A 14,320-nucleotide genomic window follows, 5' to 3' on the forward strand; every position below is an offset into this window, starting at 1 on the left:
TGGAGCATCTTTTCCAAGAACCAGTAGGAAGACCACTTTCAAAGCTTATGAAGATCCTCTTGAGTACCCTGTCATGCATTTTGGTCTTTGTAATGCACCTTCTGTTTTCCAAAACCTGATAAATGTTGTGCTCAGAGACTTCATAAACACATTTTTGTTTACCTGTATGATATTCTCATTTTCTCAAATAGTTTGGGGAAAACCAGAAAAGATGTCCACAGAGTACTAAACCAACTTTTTGAGAACTGTCAATAATTGACTATATAACTTTCTTGGGCTATGTATTTGAAGGTGGATGTGTGAGTGGATGTGTGAGTACCGATCCAGAAACAATTTTAAAAAATCCAGTTAATGAAGCATTTTACCGAAGCTCCTGTTTTAATGCACCTTGAACCTTCAACTCGAGCCATATTTGCGAAGGATGTCTCCGATGTTGGCGTTGATGCTATTCTGTTTCAGAGATCCCCCGTATATAGAAAAATTCACCCATGCGCCTTCTTCTCCAAAACGTTCACAACCACTGAGATCAATTCTAGCATTGGTGGTGGAGAACTGCTTGCCAATAGACTAGCTCTGGAAAAGTGGAGACAGTGGCCTGAGGGTACAAAGCTCCCAGTAATCATTTTGGACATAGCATAAAAACCTTGCTTATTTTCAAACTTCAAAGGTTAAATCTCTGTCAATATAAGTAGTCTTTTTTTTTTTCTTTTTTTTATTCTTCTCACATTTCAAACTAACCATTACCTACAGTGCTGCCTTGGCTCTAAAAATCTTAAGCCTGAAGCTCTCAGTTTTCTCCACCTGACTCGACTGATTCTCTCTCCACTGTTTTGCAAGGATCCTGCATGATTGGTTCTCTAACCTAAGATCTAAATAAAAATTCCAAGAGAGCATCACAATTAAGCAGGATCCAGGTGACAATCCTCCCAAAAGACAATTCGTCCCATCTTCAGGGGGTACTGTTAGGATCTGTGTCAGAGGTGTCACAGAGGAGCGGGTGGGTCTTTTCAAAAATTGGCGAAAATCCTCGACTATATAATTTAAATAATAATGTTGCACATGCTCTCCTTGAGCTCCAAGCAAGACATGAGGGGCTCTAGGCTTTGCTTTGCGCAGGCAGTCTGGAACTGAGTGAGATGAAGCGGGCGGTTATGGAGGATGTGGGATGTCGGGGCTGGGCTGGATCTACGAAGACTGACTGAGAGTCAGAGGAGTAATTTTAAGTGCAACAGTTAAGATTATTTTTTATTATATTTGCATGCCTAAAGCTTTTTAAACCAGTCATTTTAGTGGATGTTTATTTTCAATGGAGAAACAGAGGGGAGTCACACTACTGTTTGCTACTGAGACTGATCACAGGCTATATTGGAGGAGGGAGACATTAGACCATGACGGTATTAAACTCAGAGCGAATGGTGCCTTCATTTTGCCGCAACAACAGGACAAAATTTCTAGATTTTTTTACTGGTCGCTTTTCAAAAAAGAAAAAAAAAGCTGCTGAAAGAGTTTGAAAAATCTTTACATATAGGGGTCAAAGTTGCTAGATGGCAAAAGGTGCTAAGACCGGCCTGTTCTTAATGCCCAGTGACACCTTTATCTTCGAGAAACTGGGACGACCATCAGTGGTAGCTCTGCAAATGTTTTGAGGTGGAATCGGTGGTACACTGATATGATTCGCTTATTCTTATAGAAAAAAATAATAAAATTAATTACTCAACAAAAAATAACTTTAAAAATTCTGTCATGTGTTTGTTCTTTCTAGAATAAATCAATCATTCTCATACTGGATGTTGTTTTTATTGAGGTAAATATAGGAAGGAAAACACACATCACATTTCAATCAAATTCTGAATTTTTACCGTTTTCAAAAGTTTCCAAAAAAAAAACAAATTTACTACAGATTTTTGGACATAATAAAGCATTTTAGGGATGTAATCCCAGAAAAAATAAATAAATAAAGACAGTAATAACATGTATTTATTTCTACAACAAGTTTGGGCTAAAATCTGATCTTGGTCTAAGAACAAAATGAGCAATATCCCAATTGATGATGAGCTGTTGATAATTGCTGTTTATCATTAATTCATCAGTACATACAGTAGATTTGTATTGCAACATTTGGTCTGACAAAGCAATTAATGCAAATGTCATTAGTTTAGTGAATAAAAATCATGTTAAGCAGTGATAATCTCCATAGCTGAATACAAACATGAAATAGCAGCACCCCAAAAACTTGAATACCAACAAAACAGCAAACAAGATAAAGTATTTCCATGAAGAAAGCTGATCTCTGAATTACAGTAGCTCTCAGCAACAATGATGGGGCTGAAAGAAACTGGAAATGAAATACATATTTTAAACAACTGAACCTTGGAACAAGTCTGAATATTTCAGTTTAACAAACTCAGCAGAGGATCCATTAAAAAGCCCAACCCCAGCATATAGAGGCTGAGTGAACGTGGTCTGGACTCTATGGAGGAGAGTCATGGTTTCAGAGACGCTGTAGAAAGACAGAATACCTGCTCTGTGGTCCAGAAACACTCCTATTCTGGAGGAAACTGGACAAAATAATGGAGTTTTAATGCTGTTGTGCCAAAATCTGAAACATTTTGAGACTAAATCTAAAGTCCACGAATTGTCATTTAATCCAAACTCACACTCCCTTTTCCTTTCTTCTCTCCTAATATTTTTGTATGAAACAGCTATTTCAACTCCCCCGTTCCTCTCCACCTCCCAGTAACAACGTCCAGCCAGACTCTCTTTACTCAAAACCTGAAACAAAACAGTAAATCGGTTTGGATGATCAGGATAAGGCTGCTGGTTTTCTATTTTGGCTACTTTTCTGTTTCCATCAGATAATAACAGAAAACTGTTTGCTGTGCTTGGATCCAGAGTGATTTCTCTTGAATATTTTAGGAATCCAGCTCTGGTGTTTGGTTCTGGTTCTGAGAGCAAAACTTCCACATCAGTGACTGCTTCTGAGATGTTTGTCCATGTGTCTCTCAGGATGTCCTGCAGTTTGTCTCTGAGCTCTGACACAGCTGCTGTCACATCCTCAAAGTATCTCAGAGGACAAATATTGATGCTGGCTGAGTGTGTAGACTCACTGAGTGCTGACAGTGAGGGGTAGTTCTGGAGAAACTGGGTGTGATCCTCTGTGATTGAGAGCTTCTCCAGCTCAGCATCTTTCCTCTTCAGCTCAGTGATCTCCTCCTCCAGCTTCTCCTGAAGCTCTTTGACTCGACTCACTTCAGTTTCCTGCTGGGATCTGATCTGCTGCTTCACATCAGAGCTTCTTTTCTGGATGTGATGGATCAGATCAGTAAAGATCTTCTCATTGTCCTCCACTGCTTTATCAGCAGAGCCATTGATGGCCTCCACCTCCTGTTGAAGCAGCTTCACATCTTTCTCCTGGTCCTGGATTCTCTGCTGGATTTGTTGTCGTCTCTCCTGGAGCTCCTTCTGCTTCTCAGTCCTTTCTGCTGCAGCTGGGACTGTTTCATGGCCTTTATGTTCATCAGTGGTGCAGAGATAACAGATACACTGCTGATCAGTACGACAGAAGATCTTCATTATCTCATCATGACGAGAGCAGATGTTCTCCTGGAGATTCTCAGGTCCAGCATAGCAGTTATCATCTGCAGCAGCCTGGAGGCCTGTTTTCATATCCTCAATATCCAATACAGGCCTCGGTATGAACTCTTTCCTGCACTGAGGGCAGCTGTAGATCCTCCTCTCATCTTCTCCCTCCCACTGGTCTTTAATACAGTTCTTACAGTAGCTGTGTCCACAGGGAATAGTCAAAGGCTCAATCACTGGATCTAAACAGATTAAACAGGAGATGTTACCTTGGTCTAGGTCAGCTCTTCTCTGCTCCATTTCAGCTCTCAGTGAAAACAACTGTGTGAGTTTCTCTTCGGAAGAAAACAAGTGGTTTTACCTGCTTTCCTCAGGGAGCATTAGCGGTTACACCCATAATGAAATCACGGCTGCACTTTGAACTGCACACTGTCTGTTAACCCGTAATATGATTACGCAACTGAGTGGATTTGAAAAGGTTGCTCAGCTGAGTTTCAAATGCTGAATATGTTATTCCCTGTTATGTTCAAATAGACATCAGATATTTAAAAGCTACTTTAAAAACTATTAACACTAATTTCAGTCTAGGAAACTGGACGTGAAGTTTTCTAGAAGACCTCTCATCCAAGAGGCTTCCTTAGTTCTAACTAGTGGCACTGAGAGGAAATTCTCTCCTGCACCAGATTATGGATGAGAGATAAACATCTTCCAGAAATCTTTACATCCAGTTGTCTAAACTAAACTTTTCAAGCTTGACCATGACCCGGTTAAAATTTGTGAAAAACTTTAACATCGATTTAATCTATTTAAGGGGCATAATCCTGGTCTGAATCATTTAGGAAGAATCCAGTGATTGATATCTGTTCTATTCTTTTGATATATTGATTTATTTATTGATTGATTGACATTATTGATCTCACAGTGGAGAAATGTACTTGTTACATCAGCTCAAACGGTGAAAGCAGAAGAATGTGCCAAAAGAAAAAAAAGGTGTAGGATATACAGTGCACACAGCTTTTTTTATTTTTTAGTAGGACTATTATGCAGGGTTATTATTGCATATGGTGTTTACATAGGTATTTATTTAGACCGATATTTATATTTATATATATAGTTATTGCACTGGGTGTCAAATTTAGAGAAACAGGTTATTGCACAGGGTATGAAATTGTAATTGCACATTATACATTGCACAAGTTATTGTCATTGTAGTGTCGCATTATAGAGTCTGGTATCAGCAGGGATGAATGACCTGCGGTAGCACTCCTTTAAGGTGACCAGACGTCTCCTCTGACATGTTCTACTTTTCATACCTAAAAAAATGTCCAGGGGAATTTCAAAATTGTCCGGAATTTAAATCGACTACAGTGCAGCAGAACCGAGCCATTAGCAGCGCCGTGAAGTTGGTTTGAAGTTGGATCTAGCAAACAGTGGATCCAACTGAGGGACTCCGATGTCGGCCAGTGTCTCTCAGCTGCTCCCTCCTCCCACATGTGGTGGTGCAGTTAGGGACCATGAACAAATCTTTGAACCAAACACTCTTGAGAAACAGAAATCAATACCTTTCCAATCTAATGACCAGCTAAGATGAAACTAATATAAGATTAGGCCAAAAGATAACATGTAACTTTTGCTTTTATGCAATTTTAAGCTATTTTCAATTTTTAAGGTATTTTTAAAGTCAAAAGTTGGGACTTTTCTTCAATGGCTTCCAGGTCATGTGACCCACTGCCTCCAAATCTATGTCAAATTGTTCCCCTACTTTAGCCAGATGGGGCACACTCATTTTTATTCCATTTCAAGCCTTTATATATTTTTGCCTTACCATGCTTCCCCTCACCGGGCAGGCGGGGGAAAGTGAAATGAAATGAAATGCCAACCATTTTAAGATCTGTTCAGTTGGTCATTGAACATAACAAACAGAAAGGACGCAGACAACATTTCAACTTTAAAGACAAGGCTTAAAACCTTCCTTTTAGATAAAGTTGCTAGCTTAAATAGCAGAGGTTATCCTGAGCTATCGCTATAGTTACACTGCTAAAGGCTTAGACTGCTGGAGGGCATAGTGCCCACTTTCCATCATTCTGTTCTATTCGATCTGTTCTTCCATTTTGCAGTATCTGTTAATTCAACCCATAACTTTATGTTTTCTCTTCTTTTTCTCATCATCGGAGCTTAATCTGGCCTGGTCCTGCGTGCATATGACATCTTGCACAGCAAAATTATCAGCTGGGTTGCTGCCATCAACGCCCATCATAAAGGGGAGTTTTGGTCTAGTGTTGACCTAGTGGTTAGAGCAGTGCCCTTGTGCACTGAGAAGGTTGCAAGTATCTGGTTCTATCCCCCTAGTCTGCACGCTGGGTCCCTGAACAAGATACTTAACCCCATATTGCTCCCCATTCAGCCCACTGCTCCCCACAGGGATGGGTTAAATGCAGAGGTAAACTTTCTCCAATGTGAGAGCAATAAAGTTAAATTATTAAATGATAGAGTTTGGCCTGTTTTTCAGTGCTTAGAAGTATTTCTCCCTGAGACAAAGCTATGTGCTCAGCTTTTAGTGTGACTAACTGTATGTGCTCTCTTTTATACCTTTAGGCATGAAAACTGTCTCATAGCTTGTCTGCTTACCTATTTCTTTACTATGCAGAGCCACCTGTGGAACTAGTCTGCAGTTACCTTTTCTATCATAGAAAGTATTATAAATCAGTGTTTCTATTATCCAGTGACAAAATGAGTCAATCACAAAATGAGTCAGTGACACATGCAAGCGAATATCGACTGTCACCACTTGCTCATCTAGGAGAAACTTCCCCAGCAAATTAAATTACTTGATATAATAAGTTAGTTTTCCTTAAAAGACTTTTTACCATCTGACTGTCTGATCTAATTGAATTGTCTCTGTAATAATTTTTTGGCCTAACAAAATTATCTCAGACTTCTAATATGTTTAGTTAGTGGTTGAATTTAAGAACGACCTTGAAGCTCATCAAGCAGAAGTATTTTGAAACACTGATTAAGTTTAAGTGATGAGAACTGAGAAGTGTTTTTGATATTGTGTGAGATGAGTAAAGTATGATGACTGAAACATTTGTTGATTAAATGAAATGAATAACTTTGTAAAAACTCTGGTAATATTTCAGGAAAGTGTAGATATGAATTTATTTAAAACTGGCAACCATATATGTTAAAACACAAAGTCAAATGTAGCATACAGGGTTACAGGTGTCAATAACTAGTTACCTTGGTGATCTACAGAGGACAAAAGGAAACTACAAAAGACAGAACACTTTATTTATCAATCAATCAACCTTTATTTAAAAATAACTGTTTGTACACAGTGAAAGTAAATCATAAATAATTAGGCAAATTTAGTAATAACAATAGTAAAGGACTGGAAATTTCAAGAAAGAGTTGTTGGTTTGATGGACTAAAGAAAGATCATTATATCTATGGTGATGATAGAGATCCACTAGAGGGCGACACCAAACTTTCAAGCTGAGAGTTTAAGCACCTAATGAGTTTAAAACTAATGGTAGAAATTAAAAAGAAATACAACTTTAAAACCAAAATAAAAGAATACCAGATAATTGTTAGTATAGTTAGCTTAGTAATGGAAACCAATATCACATGTTAATTAAACCTTGAACTAATTTAAAGGGATTCTGAAGTATATAAAGTTACTAACTAACAAAATATTTACAGCCACAAATTGTAGAAATAATACAGCATATCAAGGATGCTATCACTGGTTGGAGGAGAAGATAACTTCTTAAACTGTAAAAATCTATAGACAAAAAGTGCGTCCATATGATGAAAACACAGAAGAATTGAAAAAAGATCTGGTTGAGTTTGATATGAAATCTGATCTTTGACTATTTCAGTTTAACAAACTTAGCAAAGGATCTATTTTGTGATCCATTAATTGAGTAAGACCTAAGTTGAATCCCAGCATATAGAGGCTGAGTGAATGAGGTCTGGACTCTATGGAGGAGAGTCATGGTTTCAGAGACGCTGTAGAAACACAGAATACCTGCTCTGTGATCCAGATACACTCCTATTCTGGAGGAACCTGGAGCTGGAGTTTGAATGCCTTTGTGATACAACAGGTTACTGTTTATATCACAGCGTAAAGACCAGGATTTGTCATTGAATCCGAAGAAATTCCTGTTTGATCTCTTTATATAATTGCTAATCTTGGCTGAAACTGCTACACACACTACTCCTCTCCACTCCACCTCCCAGTAACAACGTCCAGTCAGACTCTCTCTACTCAGGACCTGATACTGATCAGTAAATCTGTCTGGATGATCAGGATAAGACTGTTGCTGCTCCATTAACATTACCTTTCTGTTTCCCTCAGATAATAACAACTTCCTATGTGCTGTGTTTGGATCGAAAGTTAATTGTCGTGAATATTTCAAGAATCTATCTCTGGTCTTTAGTTCTGTTCCTGACTGTAAAGCTTCCCTTTTAGAGACTCTTACTGAGATGTTTGTCTCTGTGTCTCTCAGGATGTCCTCTAGTTTCTCTCTGAGCTCTGACACAGCTGCTGTCACATCCTCAAAGTATCTCAGAGGACGAATATTGATGCTGGATGAGTGTGTAGACTCACTGAGTGCTGACAGTGAGGGGTAGTTCTGGAGAAACTGGTTGTGGTCCTCTGTGATTGAGAGCTTCTCCAGCTCAGCATCTTTCCTCTTCAGCTCAGTGATCTCCTGCTCCAGCTTCTTCTGAAGCTCTTTGACTCGACTCACTTCAGTTTCCTGCTGGGATCTGATCTGCTGCTTCACATCAGAGCTTCTTTTCTGGATCTGACGGATCAGATCAGTGAAGATCTTTTCATTGTTCTCCACTGCTTTATCAGCAGAGCCATTGATGGCCTCCACCTCCTGTTGAAGCTGCTTCACATCTTTCTCCTGGTCCTGGATTCTCTGCTGGATTTGTTGTCGTCTCTCCTGGAGCTCCTTCTGCTTCTCAGTCCTTTCTGCTGCAGCTGAGACTGTTTCATGGTCTTTATGTTCATCCATGGTGCAGAGATAACAGATACACTGCTGATCAGTACGACAGAAGATCTTCATCACCTCATCATGACGAGAGCAGATGTTCTCCTCAAGACTTTTGGAGGGGTTTGTTAGTTTGTGCTTCTTTAATGGTGGAGCATCATAGTGAGGTTTGAGATGATCCCTACAGTAGGAAGCAGGGCAGGATAAACAGGACTTCACAGCTTTCATCTTCCTCCCAGTGCAGACATCACAGGCCACATCTTCAGGTCCAGCATAGCAGTGATCAGCTGGAGCAGGTTTGCATCCTTTCCTTTTTAAACCCTTCACCAAGTCTGCTAACATGACACTTTTCTCAAGGACCGGCCTCGGTATGAACTCTGTCCTGCATTGAGGGCAGCTGCAGATACTCCGCTGATTTTCTCCATCCCAGTAGCCCTTAATACAGCTAATACAATAGCTGTGTCCACAGGGTATAGTCACTGGATCCTTCAGAAGCTCCAAACAGATGGAACAAGAGAAGTTGTCTTGGTCTAGTTGAACTACTCTCTGCTCCATTTCAGCTCCCAGGAACAACTGTGGGAGTTTCTTTTCTGTGTAACAGAAACTGGATTGAGGTTGAATGTAAGTATCAGGTTTCTTCAGGATCCGTCCCTGGTTACGCCCATCATTCCATTCATAAACCAGTTTGGGAGGGAACAAGGATGTACTTTGAACTTGTAGTTTGTACCCTAACTAGTTTATAAGATACGATTACTTTCTTTTACTTATTGTAGGTTTTGATAAAAGTATTCTACTCAGCTACATTTTTCTGAGTACAGAAACTAAATAGAATTTAAATAAAATAAATTAGCAGCAGTGATCTATTGGTTGTATTAGTAATAAGAGCCATAAACAGTAGTAGAAAAAATCAGGCTATAGTGGTTCTAGTTGAAACCTTTTTTGTACTTACAAACTGTGCCCTTAACTTACTATACAGAGTACGGTTAGTTTGCATAAAGAGCTTAAAAAACTTAACATTGATCCTATGCAAGAAAGAGGAAATAAGTAACAAAAGGTTTTAGGGTTAACTTAGAAGTTTTGTTAATCTAATGACAATGGTTCATGACATATTAATGTTTTTCTTTTTGTAATAATGTTGTACTAGAGAGAATCGAGATCTAACGATAGCATCATTAGCTCTAACCAGGTGCATATTTGATGACTACATGTAGGAGTCAATAGGTGAGCAGTACCTGGTTGATGTTTAAGTAAAATGATCATGTGAATATGCTAAAAATTATGTTAAATGTAAATGGCCCTGATACCTGCTTCATCTGGTTCTTGAATAGATTTTATAGAATAGAAAATGTTGGATAAGGGGAATAGTGGATATCTTAAAAAATTATAGCATAAATACCAGAGCTTGTACAGTAGGTTCATTAAACACTGGCTTTCTTGCTTCGGTTGCTTTTTCTGCTTTGTTGAACAACTGTTCACTGCAAAGATAGCTAGGAAGAACACTAGAAATTTGAAAACCATTGCTGCCAAACTGTAAGAAAGAATATTGAGTAATTTTTAGGAGAGTGGCAGCCTAGTGGTTGGAGCATTACACTTGGAATCCAGAGGTTCTGAGTTCAAGCTATCACAGACTGCCACCCTATACCATACCATACCATACCAACTTTATTTATAAAGCACTTTAAAACAACCACAGTTGATACAAAGTGCTGTACAGTTTAAGAACACAACATAATAAAAATAATTTAAAAACAGTTTAAAAACAAAAAACATACAATTTAAAACTAGATCCCACTGGTGTTGAAAGCCAAGTAAAATAGATGGGTTTTAAGACGAGCTTTAAAAATGGACAAAGAAGGGGCCTCTCTGACCTGCAAAGGTAAGTCATTCCATAATTTGGGGCCCATAACAGAGAAAGCCCTGTCCCCTCTGAGCTTCCTTTTTGTTCTCGGTTCCTCCAAGAGCAGCTGATTTGCTGACCTGTGAGACCGATGGGGTACGTAGGGATGAAGAAGCTCAGAGAGGTAAGCTGGGGCAAGATTATGCAATGATTTAAAAACAAACATAATAATTTTAAAATGAATACTAAAGTATACAGGCAGCCAGTGAAGTGAGGCCAGGACAGGGGTCACATGCTCTCTCTTTCGAGTACCTGTCAAAAGTTGTGCAGCAGCATTTTGTACTATCTGCAGACGTGAGAGCAGCGACTGACTGACACCCAGATAAAGTGCATTACAGTAGTCCAATCGAGTTGAAACAAAAGCGTGGATCAGTGTTTCAAAATGCTGCCTGGAAAGAAAGGATTTCACTGACGCCAATCGCCTTAAATGATAAAAGCTGGACTTAACCACGGCTCTAATTTGGCTGTCCAATTTAAAATCACTGTCCACCTTAAAACCAAGATCAGTAATAACAGGTTTAAAATGTACCTGCAAAGGTCCCAGGTCAACAGAGGAGGACTCACAAGAGCCACTGGGTCCAAACACCATCACGTCTGTTTTGTTTTCATTAAAGTTTAAAAAGTTCAAGGCCAACCAAGCTTTAATATCTCCTAGACATGCCAGGAGATGTTTGATTGAATGCACATCCTGCTGCTGTATGGGCAAATAAATCTGACAATCATCAGCGTAACAATGAAAAGAAATCCCATGTTTCCTAAGGATAGAACCCAGAGGCAGTATATAAAGAGAGAAAAGTAGAGGGCCAAGAATTGAGCCCTGTGGGACACCATAAGACATTGAAGCAACAGATGATTTAGAGCCACTAATATTCACTGAAAAAGTTCTCTCCTCCAGGTAAGACCTGAACCATTTAAGAACAGTGCCATCAATACCAGCAATGTGGTGTAATCGCGATATTACAATATTGTGGTCTACTGTATCAAAGGCAGCAGTTAGGTCAAGTAACATCAGAACAACATGGTGACCAGAATCACATGCAAGAAGAATGTCATTAAAAACTCTTATTAAAGCAGATTCTGTACTATGAAGAGTTTTAAAGCCTGACTGAAAAACCTCCAGAATGCCATTGTCATCTAAAAACTGTGTCAGCTGACAGTACACAATTTTCTCTAAAACCTTAGAAAGGAAAGGCAGCTTCGAAATAGGCCGATAATTAGCCAGAACAGTTGGATCAAGGCCAGGTTTTTTAAGCAGTGGCTGCACTACTGCATGTTTAAAACTAGCAGGGACCACACCTGAGGACAGACTGCTATTTATAATTGCAAGAACAGGCTGCCCTATGCTAGGTAAAATATCTTTAAAAAGTCGTGGAGGCACAGCATCCCGGGGGGAACCTGATGGCTTAATGTGGCCAACCACATCCTCTAACAGTAAGACAGTCACAGGCTCAAACTGATTGAAAGTAGCCGAGCAAGGGACTGAAATTGAAGGGTCAGAGTCAGGAGCTGTGATAAGAGCCCTGGTACTACCAACCTTTTCAATAAAGAAACACATAAAATCATCACACACATCAGGAGAAGCTTCCAAACAGGCATTCTGAGAAATATTAAGCACAAAGTCAATGGTGTTAAATAAAACACGTGGGTTATGACTGTTTGAAGCAATGATATTTGCCAAATATTCCCTTTTTGCCTCTTTAACCGTGCTCTGGTAGAGACGCCAACTGTCTTTTAAAATCTGAAGAGTAACCTGCAATTTATCCTTTTTCCACCTGCGTTCAACACGACGACATTCCTTCCTTGCAGCACGAGTTCTGTCATTAAACCAAGGCTCAGGTTTAATCCTGGGGTGCCTGGTTTTTAATGGAGCAACCGAGTCCAGGATGGTTTGATAGGAAGAATAGAACCAGGACCAGAGCTCTTCTGTATCAAAGTGGAGGAAGTCAGATGATTCACAGAGTTGAAGAAAAGCAGTAGAGAAATGAGTGGCAGTGGAGGGGTTAATAATCCGACAGCGCCGAGCAGCAGCGCGAGTTTTAACTGCAGTAGGTGTCAAAGTAATAGTGAATAAAACAGGCAGGTGATCCGAAAACACAGCGTCACAGATTTCCAGGTTTGTCGCAGGCAGACCGCAGGAAATTACCAGGTCCAGTGTGTGTCCATGTTCATGTGTAGGGCCTGATACGGCCTGTACCAGGTTAAAAGAGTCCAGAAGGCTTAAAAAATCCTTTACCAGAGGCTTATTTGGACAGCAAACGTGTATATTGAAGTCTCCAACAATAAGAACATGTTCATAGTTAGTTAAAATCCCAGATAAAAAATCAGAAAAGTCACTAATAAAATCCTTATTATATTTAGGGGGCCGGTAGATGACAGCACAAAAAACTGGGTTTACGTGTCTCATCTCAAATGCCGTAAACTCAAAGTTGGGGAAAGACGTCTGTAGAAAACATTGCTTACATCTGTAGTCCTGTTTGTAAACAATCGCTGTGCCTCCCCCTCTTCCCGAAGCCCGTGGTGAATTAAAATAAAAACAATCCGCTGGTAAAAGCTCCGATAGAGCACTGGACTCACCAACACTCAGCCACGTCTCAGTCACACACAGAAAATCCAGATTTTGGTGACTAAAAAAGTCCCGAAGAATAAAGGTTTTATTCACAAGCGACCTGGCGTTTACCAGGCCAATCCTAACAGGAACTTGATCCTGGGCTTCGACGGGTCGGGAAACCCGGCACAGTGGTCTCAGGTTTTGGTGACACCGTCCGCGTATGTTGAGCCGGGAAAGACAGGGGCGGCGGTGTAGAGGGACTTCAACGCCGACCACTGGCACCAAGCAGGCATCAACGGGATCCAAGAAACGCCGAGTCACCCGGGGCCCCAGAAACGATCCTTGCGATGATCGAGTAAAAGCACAACAGTGCATCATGTAAAACTTCAGCTTCACCAGCCGGCCGCTTCGTCTACCGCGACGACGACGACGTCTCCTCCGAGAAAGCAGCACAGGAACCCGGAACAAGTGGCTCGGAATAAAAAAAGCTGGAAAAAATGACTAAACTGTCACACTACAGGCACGAATGGACTGAGTAACTGAGCGGTTGGCGGGGTCAGATGGAGTTTATTTAAAGTTTCTTGGTCAGGCAGGTGGTGGTCAGGTCTGTGGCACCAGGCCGTGTTTAATGGCTATCCTTGTAATCAGGTGTGAAGCAGGCAGGAGGTCGTTATCAAGGAGTCCAAGGCTACAGTCGCACCAAGCGATTCAGGCAGGAAGATGAACTGGAGAAAGCAGAAGAACAGGCAGGTTAGAAGAGGTCAAACTTGGCTTAGTCAAACTAGACCTGAGCAGACAGAAATGGCCTGAAGGTGTTACCACTGAGGTTAGACAACAATCTGATGCCAAGCAGGTGAAGGCTCTGCCCTTATATGGCTCCAGCTGCTGATCATGGGGATGGGTTACAGGTGTGAGGGTCACAGCAGCTGATGTGACATAAACATGCTAAATACCTGATATAACCACACATTTAAATAATATTAGTTTTAATTTGCACTTGTGTCTATAATTTATACTGGCCAATGCTTTGTTTAGACCGCACATGGTAGTGGCAGCAGAAGCAGTTACTTTACATGGAAAGTCAATGGATGACGCGCATCAAAAGGTCCTGCAACTTGTTTAGAGCAGTGTGAGGTTAGGGGTATTTGCTCATGGACCACTGTACTAATTTAATTCACCTGCTTATCTCCGCCCAGTTCTCATAACCGCTCATCTAATCCACCTGCTTCTCTTTTTAACCAGACTTCAGACCAGCCATCAGTGCCAGATTATTCTCGTGCTGGGATTTAAACC

At 40.4% G+C, this 14,320-nt stretch overlaps 2 protein-coding genes across 3 annotated transcripts; both read right to left on the minus strand.

Annotated features, from left to right (window-relative positions):
* Positions 1-1,792: 1,792 nt before the first annotated feature.
* LOC119771673 (tripartite motif-containing protein 16-like) lies at positions 1,793-4,033 on the minus strand. Of its 2 annotated transcripts, XM_038267787.1 has the most exons (2): positions 3,941-4,033; positions 1,795-3,821 (listed from the first exon to the last, which is right to left on the minus strand). In XM_038267787.1, the coding sequence occupies exon 2, from the start codon at positions 3,664-3,666 to the stop codon at positions 2,356-2,358; it is 1,311 nt and encodes a 436-aa protein (XP_038123715.1). In that variant the 5' UTR covers positions 3,667-3,821; positions 3,941-4,033; the 3' UTR covers positions 1,795-2,355. The 2 variants fall into 2 exon arrangements, with proteins under 2 accessions (XP_038123714.1, XP_038123715.1); XM_038267786.1 differs by lacking the exon at positions 3,941-4,033 and having other exon boundaries at positions 1,793-3,932.
* Positions 4,034-6,933: 2,900 nt separating this feature from the next.
* On the minus strand, positions 6,934-9,175 carry LOC119771653 (tripartite motif-containing protein 16-like). The gene has a single exon (XM_038267769.1). The coding sequence runs from the start codon at positions 9,135-9,137 to the stop codon at positions 7,452-7,454; it is 1,686 nt and encodes a 561-aa protein (XP_038123697.1). The 5' UTR covers positions 9,138-9,175; the 3' UTR covers positions 6,934-7,451.
* Between the last annotated feature and the right edge of the window lie 5,145 nt (positions 9,176-14,320).

The sequence above is a fragment of the Cyprinodon tularosa genome, unplaced genomic scaffold (genome assembly GCF_016077235.1).
Source record: "Cyprinodon tularosa strain WSP-4 unplaced genomic scaffold, ASM1607723v1 ctg684, whole genome shotgun sequence".
In the NCBI taxonomy this organism is placed as follows: domain Eukaryota; kingdom Metazoa; phylum Chordata; class Actinopteri; order Cyprinodontiformes; family Cyprinodontidae; genus Cyprinodon; species Cyprinodon tularosa.

Coding starts and splice junctions, on each gene's coding strand:
- LOC119771673 (XM_038267786.1), bottom strand. CDS start 3,879: ATGGAGCAGAGAAGAGCTGACCTAGACCAAGGTAACATCTCCTGTTTA.
- LOC119771653 (XM_038267769.1), bottom strand. CDS start 9,137: ATGGAGCAGAGAGTAGTTCAACTAGACCAAGACAACTTCTCTTGTTCC.